At 38.9% G+C, this 19,823-nt stretch overlaps 2 protein-coding genes across 7 annotated transcripts in view; both read left to right on the top strand.

Annotated features, from left to right (window-relative positions):
• Positions 1-2,383, top strand: part of LOC128868562 (uncharacterized) — a 53,038-nt gene extending 50,655 nt beyond the window's left edge. For all 5 annotated transcript variants that reach the window (XM_054110792.1, XM_054110794.1, XM_054110795.1 and 2 more), the window contains exons 5-8: positions 244-330; positions 446-550; positions 778-912; positions 1,013-2,383. In XM_054110792.1, coding sequence (XP_053966767.1) covers positions 244-330; positions 446-550; positions 778-912; positions 1,013-1,522 — 837 coding nt within the window. In that variant the 3' untranslated portion in view covers positions 1,523-2,383. The remainder of the gene's footprint in view (positions 1-243; positions 331-445; positions 551-777; positions 913-1,012) is intronic.
• A 15,200-nt stretch (positions 2,384-17,583) lies between these two features.
• Positions 17,584-19,823, top strand: part of LOC128865693 (rho guanine nucleotide exchange factor 25) — a 113,582-nt gene continuing 111,342 nt past the window's right edge. For both annotated transcript variants that reach the window (XM_054105960.1, XM_054105961.1), the window contains exon 1: positions 17,584-18,108. In XM_054105960.1, coding sequence (XP_053961935.1) covers positions 17,837-18,108 — 272 coding nt within the window. In that variant the 5' untranslated portion in view covers positions 17,584-17,836. The remainder of the gene's footprint in view (positions 18,109-19,823) is intronic.

Raw genomic sequence — 19,823 nt, forward strand, 5'->3', positions numbered from 1 at the left:
TTTCCATAAATATTCATTTTGGAATTTTATTTTCATTTACTTTTCATAATCATTTTTTTTAATTTTATTTTCACTTTTTTTTTATTTACTTTTCATACTAATATTTAAAAATTTTTTTTTGGGTGTTTTTTTATTATTTTATTTTCATTTTATTTCCCCTTACTTTGTTTAAGGGTACTCTATTTATTAATAGAAACAATTTTAAGTCCGTTTTTAATGAAATAATTTTTTTAATTTTTGCAGCAAAATTTCTTCTACTGCTACGTCATATTCACAATGAATAAGCAGCGTTCGCTCAAATTATGTGATACTTACAAAAATTATTTTAAGGTATGGCAAGTAGGAAATATTTCATTTTTTTCCTGCATATAAAACAAATGAGGAATGCTTAAATAAACATTTATATAAATTCTAATAAATTCTAATAATATTTATCAATTTATAGCGGATACAAAATGAACTGGACGATAAGCTGGGCATAAATAGCTTCCTGGTACAGCCCATACAACGAATGGCTCGATATCCGCTGCTGCTGCAACAGTTTATCACGGTGAGTGGTTTGGATAGCTGTAAAGCGAATTAATTTAGACTAATTCAATATTGTAATTGGCAAATTAAAAGTAAACTTTTTTTTAGCACAAAAGGAATAATAAATAGTTATAAATAAAAAAAAAAAAATAATAAAGCCATCTGAACCGCCTCATATTCTGTGATGTCTTTTAAATCTGCTAAATTCTGCTCTTTGTTCCCCATTAACCATTTGCTCTGCTCTTTCAGACGCTTTTCAAACATCGTGACTTTCAAATCAAGCCACTGCTTGAGTCCTGCTGCCGTTTGGAGAAGAAAATGCGCACGCTGCTCACCACCACCAATGAATCCGAAGTCATTAACGACATAGTCGAGTGTAATGAGGTTAGTAATGTGCGAAAAAAAAACAACTCTCATCTAATTTTCCCCATTGCAAATACATCTTTTAATGCTCGTCTTTTTCCTTCCACCCCTCCCGCTTTAGTTCAATGTCTTCCATCAAGGCAAATTTCGCAAGGTGAGCGAATTCTCTGTGATCGATCACACGCTCAGACGTACCTATCGCGGCAAAGTCTTCATATTCGACAAATGCATCATCTATACTGAAATCAAAGGCAAACAGCTGATCTTTCACGGTCGCTATCCGTACGAACACATCGGCATTGTTTCGAAGGCGAAACATTTTACACTCTTCTACGAGCGTCGCAAGCAGCAGGAATGTGATTTCGTTTCCGAGCCACCGGTTATCGAGGCGTGGCTAGAGCTGATACGCGAAATGATTAGTGCATACATAATGGAGGAGCGGCAAAAGCTACAGGATCGTTATGCACGCGAAGGCGACCAACAGTACAGGAAGCCAGTCAGCTTGTCACTGTTTCGTGACTCGAATCGCTTTAGTTCGGATAGTGGCATAGGCAATATTTGGGTATTGCCTAAGCCCGAAGCGGAGTCGGAGGCGGCGAGTAATCGAACGACGTGGTATGCGGTGAATTGAGGGAGAGCGCACGATGTATGCTCATAGTATATAAGAGATGGAGAATGGGTAGGGGAGCTTGTTTACGGACGATTAGAACGATTAACTGTTCTATTGAATTCAAGAATGTTCCAAATGAAAGTGTTAGAAATATCACTCTGTTGAATGTCATCCAAAAATGTTCACTTTACGTGGCATCAGAATTTGAGTTTGGATGATGGGGTTCGAGTTGGAATGCAGTGTGGCCATATTTATTTACATATTCACATACATAAATCAACGAAGCGCTTTCAAATTCGTTGTGCGTTACAAGGAGTTGCTCAACAATTCGTAAGAAAATAGTAACTCCATTTAAAGTTAATCTAATCTGGCAACACGATATTTGCAATTTGACAGGGCAATGCAACAATTGCGAGCAGATACTTGTATTTGGTAGCATAATTTGCAAATATCAGAATTTGTGAACTGCCTTAATGCTCTTAAAGGTAAAACCTGTACGAAAAAATTTTTTTTTTTTAATTAATTTAAATTTTTATAAACTCCGATGCGGATGTTTTAGCATTTCGGTTTGTAGACTTAAAGCAAAGCTCAATAATTCGTTTAGTTTAGTAAATTTTAAAAACACAAATTTATAATAAAATGCCAAAAAATGTTTAATCTTATTTAAGTATTGATTTTATAGTATTTTGTAGTTAAGAAGACGACGAAAAAATTGTTGTAGTCACAAATAATGTTTATATGTACACCTTTTATATGTATGCACGAAGTTGAAAAATGTGAAGTACCTATACGAGTATATTTGTAATAATTATAGCTAATACAATTATGTGTAAAATAATAGCAGTGACATATGGACGAACTTTCAATTAAAGAAAGAAATAAAAAAAATTTTTTTTTTGTTTGTATTCCATTTTGTTTATATAACATACGTTTAACTTATTGAACAAAATACCTATCGATCGGAAATACAGTTATACGCTTTTCAAATAAATAAGAAATGTATGAAAGGAAGGATTTCAGTTGTGCTAAATATAGGGCGGGACAACGGCTGGCTTCCATTTACATCGCATGGCATTGTGAAAGCTATTTAGTATTGCAAAAAGTAAAAGGAGTTTAAGAACATATCTTTGCGTCACTAAATACGAATATACCAATCAAGAAAATAACTTCGAAAGAAATACGAATAGCAATTGATACAAAAATTTACGTAAATATATCCCAATATATATGACGGAATCACAGGAAGGATTCTAAAGGAGTTTCCTGACAAAGCCACTCTCTACTTAAGAAATATATTTAACTCAGCATTACGAATGAAGTATTTTCCTCTGCCTTGGAAGGTTGCTGAAATCATCGCAATACCCAAACCTAATAAAGACGCCTCTGAAGCTTCTTCATATAGACCAATTAGTTTATTACCATTATTATCTAAACTTTTTGAGAAGCTTACTGTGGGTAAAAAGTAAGGTGAATTTATTTGTCAAACTTGGCGGGATTAAAATTTCGCTCTAGTTATTTTTTTCATGAATTGGCAGCACTGTTAATAACATCTGGGCCAACTTTCATGTGAATGTCATTATCAGTAATATATTTACGCTTGTGTTTACCAAACGACCAAGAGTGCATTTTTCAATTGAGCAGAGAAGTGCCATCAAATTTTGTTTGCGGAATGAAATTTCGGCTGCGGAAACGTTTAGCATGTTGCAGAAGGCATTTGATGATTCGACCATGTCGCAGAAAAAGGTTTATAAGTGGTACAAAGACTTCAAAGAGGGTCGAGAACGTGTTGATGACTTGGAGCGCTCCGGACGACCATCGACGTCAACAGATGACCAACACGTCAATAAAGTGAAGGAGTTAGTGCTCAAAAATCGTCGGTTGACTGTTAAAGACCTTACTGATATGATCGGAATATCAGAAGGATCTGTGAAAACCGGTGCATTTTGAAAGACCATTTGGGCCTACGAAAAGTCAAATCTCGTTTGGTACCGAAAACTCTCAATTTCTTGGAAAAAAGTCGTCGCGTTGATGTGTGTGAAACAATGCTTTCAGACTATCAGAACAAGCTCAAATGCATCATTACGGGAGATGAAACTTGGATTTATGCTTACGACCCTGAAACAACCGACCAATCAAGCGAATATCGTGCTAAAGGCGAGGCCAGACCGAAAAGAGCACGTCAAAGTCGTTCAAAAATAAAGGTCATGATGACAGTTTTTTTCGATTTTCGTGGTGTGGTGCACTATGAATTCCTTCCACCTGGCCAAACTGTTAATAAGGAATATTATTTGAGCGTTATGCGTCGTTTACGTGAAGCAATTCGTCTAAAAAGACTAGAATTATGGGCCAACAACTCTTGGTGTTTGCATCACGATAATGCACCGTCTCACACTGCACTTGTTCTTCGTGACCATTTCGCCAAAAATTCCACGCATATCGTTCCGCAACCACCGTATTCGCCTGATTTGGCTCCGTGTGACTTCTGGCTATTCCCAAAACTCAAGAGACCACTCCGGGGAACGCGTTTCGAGTCGATTGAGGAGATAAAAGCTGAATCGAAGAAGGTGCTGATGGCTATACCGGAAATGGACTATTTGGCATGTTTCGGGGATTGGAAAAATCGTTGGCATAAGTGTATTTCATCGAGAGGGGATTGTTTTGAAGGAGATGAAATTGATTTACAAGAATAAATAAAGATTTTTCATTTTACAATCAAATTCACCTTACTTTTTGCCCACAGTAGTCTTGACCGCCTTGACCCCATACTAAAGGCGCGAAACTTATTTCCTTCGGATTTCGTAGAAAACATTCAACAATAGAACAGGTACATAGAGTAACAAATAAAATATTGTCACAAATTGATAAAAGAAATACATGGGTTTAATATTTAAACTTAAACAGTATCTTCCACGTGACTACTTTTTGTTAATGAAAAGCTATTTAGTAAACAGGTACTTTTATGTGAAATATAGAGACAAATACTCCAACATTCAACACATGGAAGCCGGTGTACCTCAGGGCAGTGTACTAGGGCCTGTACTATATGTGCTGTACACAGCTGATATTCCCTTGAGTGCAAGTATCGACATGAGGGCAACTTTTGCATATGACACCGTCCTATTGGCAACTCATATAACCTTAGAAGCAGCAACAAACAAGTTACAACAGATTTTGAACAAAACACTAACATGGTTTAATGCTTGGGGTAAACAAATCAATAGTGGCAAAACAATTCATGTAGTTTATTCTAACAAGAAAGTAGGACACAATAATCTGGCAATAAACAATTCACAAATCCCGATAGACACCAAAGCAAGATACCTTGGAATGTCTATTGACTCCAAACTTCTCTGGAAAGAACACATTCCGTTGAAAAGAAATGAGGTAAAAAACAGATTGCGACAACTATACTGGCTACTTGGTAAGCGCTCGAAACTGGCATTGCTGAATAAATCTCTTGTATACAAAACTGTGATTGTGCCAATCTGGGCATACGGCATAGAAATCTGGGGAACTGCAAGTAAAACTAACATTAACATTATTCAACGACTACAATCAAAAATACTCAGAACTATAACTAATGCACACGCAGCACAAATCATATTGTCCGTTTAATGAACCATACAAATACTGACATGCGACAACTCCCATCAACAGAAAGGGCAAACTCCAGGCGGCTCCAACGACCAACCCCAACCCAGCTGATAACTGGAATAATTTAAAGCTATGTACATACACTTGTAAACTCACACAAAAACTCAACCAAAATATAATATTGATAATGATTAATGTTCTGAAATCCAAGCTGTAGAAAGAATTGAAAAAAAAAAAAAACTAAATACGAGTATATAAAATAATAAAAGGTGGTGCAAAATTAATCACCTTATCGGAACGTTTAAAATTTTTGTAAATGGTGAACTGGACAGCTGCAGTATAGAAACATGCAAGGCAATCACCTTCAACGGTTGTACTTCGTCGGACCCGAAGAAATGCGCGAGCTATTTTAGCCGACTTTTTACACTGCATCCTCCGGCCGGCAGAACTAAGCGTCGTGCCACCAGACGGCTGCACAAACTGACGAACGACAGTGCGCCACTTACTTTCTCCGGTGATGAGGTTCAGGGGGCCTTCAAAAAGCAAAATCATCTACAGCCATTGGCCCCGATGGACTGAACACGCTGCTGCTGAAGCACCTGGGACCTTTGGGAGTAGGATTTCTCACAAGGGTCTTCAATCTGTCCTTAGACACTCTCATCATCCCTGACAAGTGGAAAGCAGGGAGAGTGGTCCCACTACTGAAACCGGGGAAACCGGCCAACCAAGGGGAATCTTATCGCCCGATAACTCTCCTTTCCTCAGTAGTGAAGACACTCATCATCCCTGACAAGTGCAAAGCAGGGAGAGTGGTCCCACTACTGAAACCGGGGAAACCGGCCAACCAAGGGGAATCTTATCGCTCGATAACTCTCCTTTCCCCAGTAGTGAAGACACCTGAAGCCCTCCTACTCCCACTCTTTACGAAACATCTGGCTCCAGCCCCACATCAGCATGGTTTCCGTCGAGTGCATAGCACCACCACTGCACTCATCCTCATAAACGCCCAGATAAACCGCGGGCTTAACCAAAACCGCCCCTACGAGAGGACTGTCCTAGTAGCGTTGGACCTGAAGAAGATTTTCGACAGAGTCAGCCATTCCACGCTACTAGATGATATTTATCAGTCGACACTCCCGCCAGGACTGAAGAGGTGGTTCGCCAACTATCTGAGCGGTCGCCACTCGTCAGTGATTTTACGTGACCACACATCTAAACAGAGGAAGATTAAGCAAGGTGTACCGCCGGGTGGTGTCCTTTCACCATTGCTGTTCAACTTCTACATCTCGAAACTCCCCCAGCTACCAGAGGGAATCTCCCTGATCACATACGCTGACGACTGCACGATAATGGCGTCGAGCAATGACATCAATGGCCTGTGCTTCAAAGTGAACAACTACCCCACCGATCTTTCGCGCTTTTTCACTGTGGGGAATCTCCAACTTTCCCCACTAAGTCCAAGGCGACCCTCTTTACCACCTGGACAAAGGAGGTCAACCTGCCTCTCAAGATAAAAGTCGAGGACACACCAATTCCGACAGTAAACACCCCCAAAATTTTGAGTGTAACCTTCGACAGTTTGCTCTCCTTCTCAGCACACACAACCGCAATTGCCACTAAAGTCCAAAATCGCAACAGGGTCCTCAAATGGCTTGCCGGCAGCACTTAGGCAAAGACAAAGAATTGTTGGTATCGACATTTAAGGCAATTGGCCGGCCGGTTCTAAACTATGCTGCGCCTGTCTGGTCGCCTGAAACTTGTGACACGTAGTGGATAAAGCTCCAGACTTGCCAAAACACTGTCATTCGGACAGCGACGGGCTGCCTCCTGATATCCCCAATACAATATGCTACCTGTCAAGGATCATAACAAACTGCTCAGCAAGCAGTTCCTGCTGGGGTTTTACCCTTGCAGACCCCTGCTTGAGCCAGAGCCGCCTCTCAGGCACGTCAGGAGACACGTACTATACTACGCCGACGAGATCCAAGACAAAACAAACAGAGAAATACTGAACCGGACAGTGTTTAGACAGACATTAAACGACATTCACCGGGAGGCTGTTCCCACCTTCATAAGCTCCCGTCCAGTAAATGCCGTAATCGGATTCCAACCACCACCCATTGCAGATGAAGAGCTCCCGCTTTCTCGTGAGACACGTGTAACACTGGCACAATTACGTTCTGGATATTGTAGCAGGTTAAACTCCTACCTATCCAGAATTAACCCCGACATACCCAACCTATGTCCGGCATGTGAAGGCACCCCTCACGACACTAACCACCTTTTGACATGCCCTTTAAAACCCACTCATCTAACACCCCTTTCCCTCTGGACCCAACCTGTCGAAACAACATTTTTCCTGGGCCTACCTTTAGATGAGCCTGACGAAGACGACCGATGATATACTCTAACGGGCTTCTCTTACTGCTACAACAACAACAACACCAAGCGTAAAGTTCAAAATACAGACTTCCAGCACTCAACATAATTTTTTGTTTGTTATTGTATACGAAAATATGGGAAATAATTAATTATACAATATAATATTATTTCGAAATATTGGACCGTTTTATTCAAGCGGTGTCAAGACACATTGAACAGCTAATAAATACCCCTTTTTCTGTTTGGTCTCTAAATAGTTAAATTATTTTTTTAATGGTTTAAACTGGCAATTTTTATTTATAGATTTTTATATTAAAGGAAGCAAAAGCAAAAACGATATTCTTTGCCCTTGTTTTTTTTTTGCTCTACTGCTTCTACCTGTTTAATGTGCCTTGAACGGCTCGTGTTTGAAAAGAGTTTTCGAACAAGGCTCATCCCTGCGGTTAAGGGAGGCCAAGGGTTGAGGGCGCATGGCCAACGATCCAATGAGGCCTACAACATAAGGGTGAATAACACAGAGACAGACATTTTTTTTTTAATTTATAACAGAGCAAATTAACAATAAGTTAGGTTAGCCTGGTTGGCAATAAGCCACGCATAGACCTTTTGGCCCCTAACGATACCAGATGGAGGCCGCCCTCTATGAATACTACAAGTAGACAATATGTAGGATGTCAGCGCTTTTGGCGAATCTAAGCAGAGCTGGGAGATCCGCTTTTGAGACTTCCGCCAGACCCTCAAACAATGGGGCTCCCAGGCACTTGAAACGTGTTTTTAATAATGCCGGACAGACGCACAGAAGGTGTTCCAAAGCTTCCTCAATATCCTCTCTGCATTTAATGCATTTGTCCGTGTTAGCAATCCCTATCTTCTACGTATGTGAAGCCAATAGATAACTACTATTTCGTTCCCCATAATGCCTTTGTGACCAGGTACCCAGGAGATATGCAGCCTATTGTTTCCGGCTAGCCTTTCTATTGCCTCCCTGCTCCGTCGAACATTTTTGGACTTAATACAATATGAGCTTATTGTTTTTATTGCTGCTTGACTGTCCACGTAATATTAATTGTTCAGTTCTTTCTTGTTCTTGTGTAGACAAGCTCCGCGGCTTTCTCCACAGAAAAAAACTTCCGCTTGGAAAATATTGCTGTGGTCTGGTACCTTGATAGGCTGCCTTATCCCTAGTTTTGAGCAGTAAATGCCAGCTCCCACTCCATCTAGAGTTCTAGAGCCGTCTGTATAGATGTAAAAAGCCCTATGGCCAGGCTTCATGCCTTGATGCCATCCCTCCTCTTCAATTGTAGTACGAAACCTTCTCTCCCTATTAAAGTGCGGAGTCATGTGTGTAGTCTGTGCAACCTGAACTCCATTTTCCTATTGAGCTGTGTACGAAGGTTCTACAGGTGAATACTCCAGCACCCACTACCCTCCTCGCGGATTTCGCTGCCACGTTTTCTGCCATAAGGTCAATAGATGGCAAGCTGAGTATCAATTCCAGTGCCGGCGTTGGAGTGGTTTCCATCGCTCCTGTTATGCACAGAGCAGAAAGTCGCTATACCCTTTCCAGTGGCACTAAGTATGCCAGTTTTCTTGTCGCAGTCCACCAGGTGGCCTTAGTACATACTACAGCAATACATCAGAGAGGGTGATATACCCTAAGTAACGCCCAGCGTTCTTTTGCATGCGTACAACGCATTACTGGCCTTTTTCACGAACGAAAATGCTGGCTGCCTTAATCAATTCTATGATAGTAAAAACTTTTCAAAATGGGTTTAGTGATCATTCAATACTACCTCAGTATCGATACTTTTCTTCTTCTTGGTATCGAAATGATGTATCCAGTAGCGAATAAACAGCCATAAAAAATATCGCATGTATTCAATTATCGAATGAAAAAATTTTAGTTATAAAAATCGGTTATTTTTTTTAAATTTTTATTATTCAGCGGATTTAATATTTGCATTTTTTGGTTAAATTTTATGAAGAAAATTAACATTTTTTTTGTCGGGGCAGACTAGCAAGCACAGCACTCAAACCCAGTTAAGTCTGTGCTAAGTACTGCACTCGGGTTCCCTTTTTAATTTTCTTTTAGTCTTCCCGACCGAAGAAATTTGAGTAGATCTTGAGGTGTCAAGGAGCCAAGATGGACGCTTCTTAACACATCAGCGCCAAAGAGCTTAAACCTGATTCGAGCGAAGGCCGGGTAGAAAGTGGTCCGCCATCTCATACTACTCTCCACATGCTGGACAGAATGCACTGCCTGAGATGCCCACCTTTTCCATGTGCTTCGCCCATAGAAAGTGATCCATCATCAGTCTAACAAGCTGCCTACAGTCCCTTCTGCTTTATGACAGGAGAATCTGCAACAGTCGATCGGGCATGACAGGTAACATCAGTTTTGTCTATCTGCAGCCTCTGTCAGCCTGCCACGCTCGCTTGTTGGTTCTGATGGCTGCAGAAGGGAGTGGCTAAATGGACTCCGGGTCAAAGAAGCTTAGAGCCCATCCAAGTTAAAGAGATCTCGTAGCATAACTTATTAAGCATTTAAATCATTCTCACTAACTGAGGCGCAAATGGGCAAATTCTGTAAATATTTGCTTGGTTGGCTGTTCCTAGCCTATGTCATTAAATATCCTGCTTTCGAGAATGTACAATATTTCGCGAGGGACCGAAAATTTCAGTCTTTTATTACATATTTGACGCACTGCAATTTTATTGGAGTAAATTTTTTCGAAGTTTTTCCAAGCACCAAAGGTATTGGAGGCTTTATAAAATCTCAACTTTTCAAAATCAATTACGCACTGAAGTTGGAACAAAAGTAAGCTTGAAAAAATTGTGGAAAATTGAAATTTACATCAAGTACAAGTGCAGGTATCGAGAAATCACTTCATGTGGTGGTCTTATCCTTATGTCACATCCTATTTTTTTAGAAACATCTTTGAACCAGCAACATCTAGCGGGTTACAAATTAAATTCTGCATATTTACAAACGCTTCTGGTGTCATAGTCTGGTGGAACTCACTAGAGGGGACGACATTGGTTAAGAAGCTGGGAAGAGTTCAGAGGTCGGCACTCATTGGAATCAGTGGGGCGCTTTGAACGACTCCTACTCTGGCACTAAACGCAATGTTAAATGTGGTACCCGTAGACAACGCAGGCAGAATTGCCATTACATGTACCGCAATCAGACTGAGGAGCTCGGGCTATAAGCTCAACCTCACTTATGGGCACTCAAGCATCCTTAGAAACTTCGAGTTCGTCCCCCTGTCAACGGATCAGTGTATACCCTCGCTTAGTCCAAACGGAGCATTCTCCACTCATATTCCATCAAGGGAAGAGCAGACGGGGGGCTACACTTGGGGACAGGGTCTGGTGAACCTGGTGAATCGAAGTTGGAAGGAAAGGTTGGCCGAGTAGTTTTTTGTGATGAGCTCCCCATCAGACTCAAATTCAGGTTACCGGACCACTGCAGTATGTTCCAGGCAGAGGTAGCCGCAATCAAGGAGGCAGCTGGATTAGCTGCTCACATGCGTACTAACAGTCAGGAAAGTAAAGATAGCCAAGCGGCAATAAGGGCCCTCGGGTCAGTGACGGTGCATTCGAAACTCGCCATGGAATGCCTGACCTCACTTTCGACTGCGTCCGAATTCTTTGACATAATGCGCGAGAAATGCATGCTGTGAGACTTGGAATTACCTAAAATCCTTTTTGCGATGGATGCATGGAGGATCAGGGGGAATCATCTCAGCCCCTTCTCCTTAGCCGACCTGCTCTAGCGGACCTCAGATCCAGGCATCTTGGCTCTTACTTCTTTGCTACGCCTGCTGATAAAGCTGGCGTTGACATTAAAAATTTGATGAATTTCATCAGCAGCACAAAGCGGTTGACGTAAACGCAGCACAGTCATCGTTCGTAATCCACACACTCTAAACCCACCCTCCAAATCATCGCAGCACCACTCCCCCCCGCCCCCTCCCTGCATCCCATCGGTCTTTCTCTTTAACCTCACCTCCTTCATAATGGTACCACAAAGGACGAAACCGTTTTTCCTCGTCCAAGTGTGCTCATTCCTTGGGCAACCATACCAACCTAACCTACAAACGCTTCCCTTGTTTTGATAAACATAAGTTTCATGAAAACTGACAGTAATTCAGTACTTCAAAAGTTACCACAAAAATTAAAAAAACAACACTTTACCTCGATACTTTACCTAAGTGCTCCTGAAATTGTAGACTTGTGGATGGAGTGATGTCGTGACGCTTAGCTCGTAAAAACGTTAGTGCTTTACAGCTCCGGGCGCGGCTTTTTTGGTTCATTAGTCTTTTCCACATTGAGGGATATTGCGTACCGGAGGTTCAACTATTTAATAAAACTCACGAAAGAGTGCAATGACAGTATTAAGTCGCAGGCTTCGGCTTACGGTTCCATATCATACCATAGCAACACTAAGGACGAGTTCTGGTCTAAGTGCGATCACTTGATCTCTCGGAACCATAGGATTAAATCTTACATTCCAGGTTTTAGAGATAGTGTGGACTCTTGGCAGTACCAGAGATAAATTACAGTCCAAGAGAGTTTAAGGAAATTCTTCCCATGAATCCTAGGATTCCATACAACCACTTGGCGTCAACAGGCACCAGTTTTGTTCTTAGTGATGTCAATGAATCATCTGGAATATTCTTTGCTCTCTTTGCAACACTATCGATCAGTACTACTTTACATAAGTGCAGTGCTGATCAGTCAATCTAACCTAGTCTAACCGCTGGTCCCAATTATCGAGAACGCACTGTAACTCCAAAAACAATATTTGCCATGAAGACGAATCCAATTTAAATAAACAAACAAAACAAATCAAAAATTGCTAGGCATTTTGATTGCCTGAAGATATCAAGCTGTGACAAGGAATGTAAACAAATATGTACGGGATCACGATCACCCCCAACTGTATGCCCCCCTTAGTTGTCACTTGCTCTTGTGCAGTCATGCGCCACTCACAGCAATCAGTGTGCGCTTAAATGTTTCTAAAAGTTGCTGCGGATCGCTTATGCCAGCGGGGCATACTAGCGATCGTGCCGCGATCACTTGTTGCACGCCGCCAAATTTGCAGTCCGGCTATTGTTTGTCGACGCATGACATCATTGCCAGGAATTAGTGGAAACACAAATTTAGAAAATACTCACAAATAGTGGGAACTATTTTTTTCTGCAAATGATCAGTCTAGATTGCTATTAAAATGAAAATAAATTATTTGGGTACTTCCTTGAATTCTAGCAAAAGTTTGTCGCCACAGATTCTTCACTGATATTCAGGCTTCTCTTATTGTTGTGCAGCTCGTTAACAGCATCTGTCGCTCGGCTGATCATGTGTGTGTATATGCGTGTGTGCTTGACTGCCCCGCCCTCGCTCACTACATAAAATTTGTATAAATGTGTCAACACTTGAAGACAATAATTTGTTGCAAGTGTTTTGTTTTTTCGCTTTTGCTGCCTTTCTCGTTAAATTTTCGATTGCGCTGAGATCATTTCGTTAACGAGTATTTAATGTCATGCGTTAAGTGTTGGCGCAAATGTTTTGGCTCCACTTTTACTCGTAATATTTACCCACAATCCCTCAATATTTTGTGCCGCGGTGATCAAGGTTAGTAAGATAGGGTTATTTCTTATTTAGATAAATGTACAGCTAACACCTTGGAGGTACATAGTTTGACACATAAGCTTTTGAAGTGTCCATATCTTCCAGTTATATCGGATGTTTTTTAAGCGCTTGAGAACTTAAAATGATACTACAAAACAGAAATATTGCAGGAATGATTGTTTTATAATCTGGTAGATAATTTCATAGCATTTATATTTTGAATATAATATCTGGCATATTTCCTCCGCGGCTATGCGTTGTATCGTCCATTCGTTCAGTTTAATAAGGACAAAAAACTCTTTTTTTTTTTCGTTTTAAGCGATTCCTAATACATTTCAGAATATTCACACAAAGTTACAGAGCCTAATTCTCAATATTTCCGTAGATACAAAGCCAAAGGTAGGCGAGCATTAGGTAGTTACGCTGTGACCGGACAGCCATAGTACAAACTTTATCTTCTTTTCTCGACTTTTCATTTTTATGATTTCTTTGAATTGGCGTACATGAAGAAAAAAAACTAATGAACCTTTTGAAATGAATCAAGGCTTGTTCCCTTCAGTATTAAATTCTCTTCTATTTGAACTAACAAAAAAGATAAAAAAAAATGTTCAAGATTTTTATACCAAGTTGAAGTGAATTTTTTTTTTATAGAAAGGAATTTTTTTCTTTAAAACCTCCAAAAAGTTGAAATTTTGGAATTTCTCTCAGTTTTCTTAGTTCATCTAGAATAAAAAATCATGATAATTAGAAATCCATTTGAATTTTTTGCTTTAGATAATAATTACGAGCTGTATCTTGTACGCCAGTTGGAAACTCCAGCGTTGCAGCGCTCTACTAATTTCTATGTTAAACATTTTTTTCAACTTATTTTAACCAGTACACAAATTTTTTATACTTTTTAAATGTTCATTAAAAGATAGAAAAAACTTTGCAGTGCTAAATTAATTTTTTCCTTAAAAAAAATCGCAAAGAGATGCAATTTTTAGAGCTCTTAAAACCAGCCTCCCCCTTAATTTTTGCCTACTTTTTCCAATAAGTCTGGCCATGTGATGCCAATGGTGGCCTGTGTACTGCAATAAATCGATTGTTAAGCGCGCTGTATGGCAAGTTGGGCCATGTTGTTGGAACCAAATGTCGTCGCTGCTTAGCTGATTAATTTTTGAAAACGAAGATTCGGTCAGCATAGCTCGATAGCTGGCGCCATACACTGTAACAGCAGTTGCTTTGTAATTTCAAAACAAATATTTTCATCTCAATCCCCTAATCGCTTTTCGCTGAATTCAAAAAAGGCATTTCTTCTTTCGCGCGCTAACTGGCTTCTAGTAGAAACACAAATTGAACCAAGTTCCTCTCCACATAGCCTTTCCAGCGCAGCGAAGGCCGTTGGTTACCTCTGCTACAAACGCATAGAATAATTTCAGTTCTGGAGTATTTGCAGCTCTTCAGCGGAACCAGTGGTTCCAGAAGGTGAACTCCAAAATAAACAAGACTGGCGTCATAAAAATGTTCTTGATGGCGTCATCTTTTCCTAGCTGGCTTCCAGTGATAGCGTGGAGACATTTGGCTCAGTGGAAGCGAAGTTATTGCATCTAAAGGGTCAGTATGTTTGTGTCATCGGTACAAAAATGAGTTTCGAATAAAGAGCTAATATCAACTTTTGTTTTCAAATCGGTAAAACATTTACCGAAACATTTGAATTGATGAAAAAAGAGTATGGCGATGATTGTCTATCGGTTGTGAGGACATAAATGGCAATGAACATACGGTAAAAATCAGTAGTTACCCAAAACTCCATCGAAATTATTCGTAAATTAATCAAAAGTGAACCGAAATCATCTTTTAAATTCGTGGAATCGGAGTTGAATATCTCCAAAACATCGATTTATCGCATTTTAACTGATCATTTGGGCTTACGGAAGTCTGTGCTCGTTTCATTACGCACAAGTCAACTGTGGACCAAAAATTACTCAGAATTCAACATTCGAAAGACCTCATTAAAGAAGCGAGAAAAGACGAGAACTTCCTTTACAGCATTGTAACTGGTGATGAAATGTGGTGTCTCCAACATTAACCTGAAACTAAGCGTCAAAGTGCCGAATGGATAGTCCCAGACGACCCACCATCCAAAAAATCGCGTTTGCAGAAGTCAAAAATCAAGTCGATGATCATTTGTTTTTACGAATCCAAGGGAATTGTCAACAAGAAGGTCGTGCCAACGGGTTAAAACGTCAACGCAATTTTCTATCTTGGCGTTTTGAAGCGTTTGTTGCACCGCATTCATCGAATTCGCCCTGAACACCGCGAAGGAGGGAGCTGGCGCTTATTGAATAATAATGCACCATCTCATCGATCTACACTTGTGACTGATTTTTTGACTAGAAATTGCATTTTAACCATCGAAAACTCATCGTATTCGCCTGATATGGCTCCCTGTGTCTTCTACCTATTCGGAAAATTGCATTTGGCCATGAAAGGAAAACGTTTTGCGTCCGTAGGGCCATCTAAAAGGCTTGTACAGACATCCTGAAGTATATTTCGGTCAATGAATTGAAACACTTTTTCGAAAAGCTTTTCGCGCAAAACAGTGTATCGAGGCCAGAGGGGACTATTTTGAATAAATAAACTCGAAGTTATCAGAACAAAGTTCCGGTCTTTTCTATTTTAGCTCAATCTTGCTTATTTTGGACTTCACCTTGCAAGTCTCACATATGTCCGTATAAAGTTTGTATCGTTCATATCATAGCCAACAGACGAAGGTTCGTAAATAATACGTAAAATCTTACAGTTCCATATGAAAATTTTGGTTGGAAACCGGCGTAGCTGTGCTACTCTAACTGTTCAGGGACAAGGCTGTTTTCTAAATACAAGGGTCGTCTTTTATATTTTACGCCTTTACAACACTGTGTGTGCTGAGCAGAAAACAAAACAGCAATTGACATTAGGTTTATTCCAAGATGGGCTTAATCTAATAAAAGAAGCACCTCAATGCAAACGGTCGCCTGCTTCGGAAGTGTTCGGAAAATTTGGTCATGTCGACACTGTACCACTAAAGAAATTTAAAACAGTCAATTCTGAATGGTACACAACCATTTCTTTGCCCGAAGTTTTTTGGAGGAAAACCAACCGCCGAAGACAAATCATCCTTCAGAAAGGCAATGCGAGGCCCACACCAGAGAGTTTTTGAGCATTCGAAAGATAAAATTAATGGGCCATCCGTCTTACACCCCCGATTTGGCACCTAATGATTTATTTTTTCTCATTCAGTTTTTCATTTAAAATAAAATGCATGGTCAACATTTTTCAAAGCCTGGATAAGCTGTTGAAGCCTTCAAACAGCTCGTTTTGGCGGTATCCACTTCTGAGGGGTAAAAGTGCTTTCTAAATTGGTTCAGGCGAATGGAGAAGAGTATTGACTTCCAAGGAGGATATTTTGAAAAACAATGAAACTTACAGTGTCTTTATTATAAGGGGAAAAATATAAAGGGCAAGTCAGAATATAGGGCATCGAGAGGATAATAGTTTCTGCTCGCTGGTTTGGAACTCACTTGGAAAACTATTGCAATCTATATAACTATTAGTCCTGCTTAGATGAAAACTTGTGAAATATTGATGCTTTCAAAACTAATATTTTCCTTCTTAAGCTTGAGAAATTCTTGTAACCTCAAACTTACACATATGTATCTACATATATAGCGTCAGGCTAGGGCACCAGGTTGTTTTGATGGCGTCTGTCGAATCTGCTGTTTATTAATCATTCACTGATGGCAAATCAACATCAATTGGTGACGACTGATGTCTTTTTAAGCGCATGCCGCCTAACGTAACCTATGCCAATGTAAAGGCATTTTTTTTTTATTCGCATCACCTTTAAAGTGTTCCGGGCATTATTAGCTAATGAATCTACTTGATACAAATATGAGCATAACAGATGTACACAAACAAACACCAAAGAAATAAAAGATATGGCATAGCGGTAAATACTTGTCTGCGTTGATTGATATAATTGTTTATAAACAAAATGAAACAACAATAAACATTTCGCTCGTTTAACCGGCTGATAATAAAGTCGCTATAAAAATAGAGTGCGAGCAACAGGTTAAGCGAGTAGCAAATGCAGAGAGTGAGAGTGAGAGAATGTATGGAGCGCATATTTTGTAATGAAAGGCAATTTCTCAGTGATTTTTAGTGTATGGCTGCACTGTTGCGATCTCGCTTATCACACGGCGAGCTCGTAAGCTAACTGCTCCATTCATGATTAGTGCTCTGAGCAAATTAACAGATACATACATATTTATGGATTTCTGTTTTGGCATTTTCCTCTCTGCTGTAGAAAGCTCAAATGTACAATTGATTTGTCAGCAGTAGCCATAAACACAGACCTACAAACATATGAAAACTTTATGATTGTTATGGCAAAAATTAATTAAAATAAAAATTTATAGCACAGCAAGCATTCAGTTGAGTTTGCGATCTCGTGTTGACGGTATCGATGTTGGCAAGAGCGCGATGTGACGCGTGCGGTTATTGTCACACTGTATTTTTTTGTCGAAAGAAGCGCAAATAATATACCTATCAACCAGCTTGAATAGAAGTGCTTAAGTGAAGATCCATTTTTTCAAAAATAAAAATAAAAAAATTGTTTAAGTATTTGAGGAAACTCTTCGACTACGAAATCGCGATCGACACTGCTACTTACGCCTACTCTTTAACCGACGCGTTCCGAAAATGTTATACGGCCTAATACAGCTGTCGTGGTTTGATGCCACCTCTGCCGCGTTGCCCTTTATCACCGTCGCTTTGTTACAGCTTTTGAATGCGTTTTTAACAGATCAAACAACGCGTCAAGTGAAGGCCGCTAGTGAGTTAACAACTGCCGCTAATTTGATAGCCGAAGATGGCACAACAACAGCAACAGCAACAAATGGCAAAACACCAGCAGCCAGTAACAATGCAGTGAATGGAAAATTGCAAAAACAAAAGAGTGAACATTGTGAAGAGTAGGTGTCTGGGTGGGGAGGAAAAAAATATAAATGAATGAATAAATAAAAAATTTAAATTATTTATAATGAAATATTTATTTAGTGCTTACGATTCAAACTACATATTAATATTCATGTTTAAATGAATATAAATTTTTTTTTTTAAATAAAAAAAATGAAATGGCAGTGCTACTGCTGCTCAAACGTGGCCCCTTTAATTTGCGCCGTGGAATGTACAGCCTCTTATAACCAACTGAAATCAACCAAACAAAAATTGTTCGCTAAAATAAGTTATTTCGCCTTGCACGAAAAATGGAAAAAAAGCAAAAAATGAAAATTTGAAGTGAAAAAGAAAAGAATTGTACTTTTTCTTTATAAACAAGTTGATCAATACAATATTTTTAGTGATAATTATTCAAAAAATTGAGGTATATGCTAAGGCCAATATATTAAAGAATATTCCAGTAAAATTTTAAGCTTGTATCTTGATTACTTTTTGAGTTATATTCGACAGCGCGGATAAAAACGTATTTCGAGAAAAACACGGTTAAAGTTTTCGTTCTTACTCATCTCTCGTTCGACGCTCATCACTTCACTGACTTTATAGGGTCCTTATAGATTTTCTGTTGAGCATAAACATTGAAAAGTTATTATTTAGATTATAAATGAATTTTTAAAGCAAAAAAAAGGGAGTTTTGAGAGTGAAGGAGCTGCCCCCCACCCCTTAAATGCAGAACTATATGCGAAACAGTATTTGGATTTGTTCAAATGTTGAGTCCAGCTTAGAGTTTCTCTGTATGCCACTTTTTTCTCGGACCGTTTTTGATTGCATTCGTGGGTTTCAGATTTACTGCATATTTATGTCGGTCTGTGTTTAAGTAATGCGAAAATCCTGTTGAAAAAAAAGAAATTTTAAAAATATGAATTTTTATGAGCAAATTGAAAAATTGTTTTTCACTGCGAAAATGAAATGGAATTAGATTTTGTCTAATAATTTTATTTTTGTTCCTATTGTCGCTCAGAAAGCCTTTTAGGCCGATGAAATGTTTAAAAAATTAAAAGAATATGAAAAAAATTGCGTTTTGGAATTAAAAACTAAATTTTTATTAATTATAATTTAATAATTCAGTACGAAATTTAATTAAATTAAAATTAATTTTAATCAAATGTAATTGTTACCAAAAAATCTAAAGCTGCAAATATCGTTTTGAAAAATTTTTGTACCGAAAGAGATTCATGCAATACTTTTTTTTAAATTCTCAAAAATTGCTACTTTTATATAAAAGGTTAAATGAGTTAGAGCGTTAAAGAAGGTGGCGCAAAATTAGTCATCAATTTTGTTTTTAAATAATTTTATTAAATAAAAAAACATGATTTTGAGTGACGAAAATTTCTATTTTGATCTTTACGCGAGTTACATATTCAATTTCAAATATAAATTCACATTGTAAAACAGACGAAATTGATGAGTGTGTAAATAAAATAATGAACAATAAGTAAAAGTAATTGGAAACGCATTTCCTGTTTTGCAACAGTTTGACTTACCTGAAAAAGCGTGGGACAGGAAATGCGGAATAAGGTATTGACAACAATTTGTAAAATTAAATATTAAATGCAGAATAAGCAAATACATATGTACGTTAGTTTAAGTCTAAATGTAATAATTGAAATTATAATAAATCAGTTGTTGAGAAGCCCTTCAAGCAAAAAGTTGTCTTTGTTCTTTCATTTTA

Source organism: Anastrepha ludens, chromosome 6 (assembly GCF_028408465.1).
Source record: "Anastrepha ludens isolate Willacy chromosome 6, idAnaLude1.1, whole genome shotgun sequence".
Classification (NCBI taxonomy): Eukaryota; Metazoa; Arthropoda; class Insecta; order Diptera; family Tephritidae; genus Anastrepha; species Anastrepha ludens.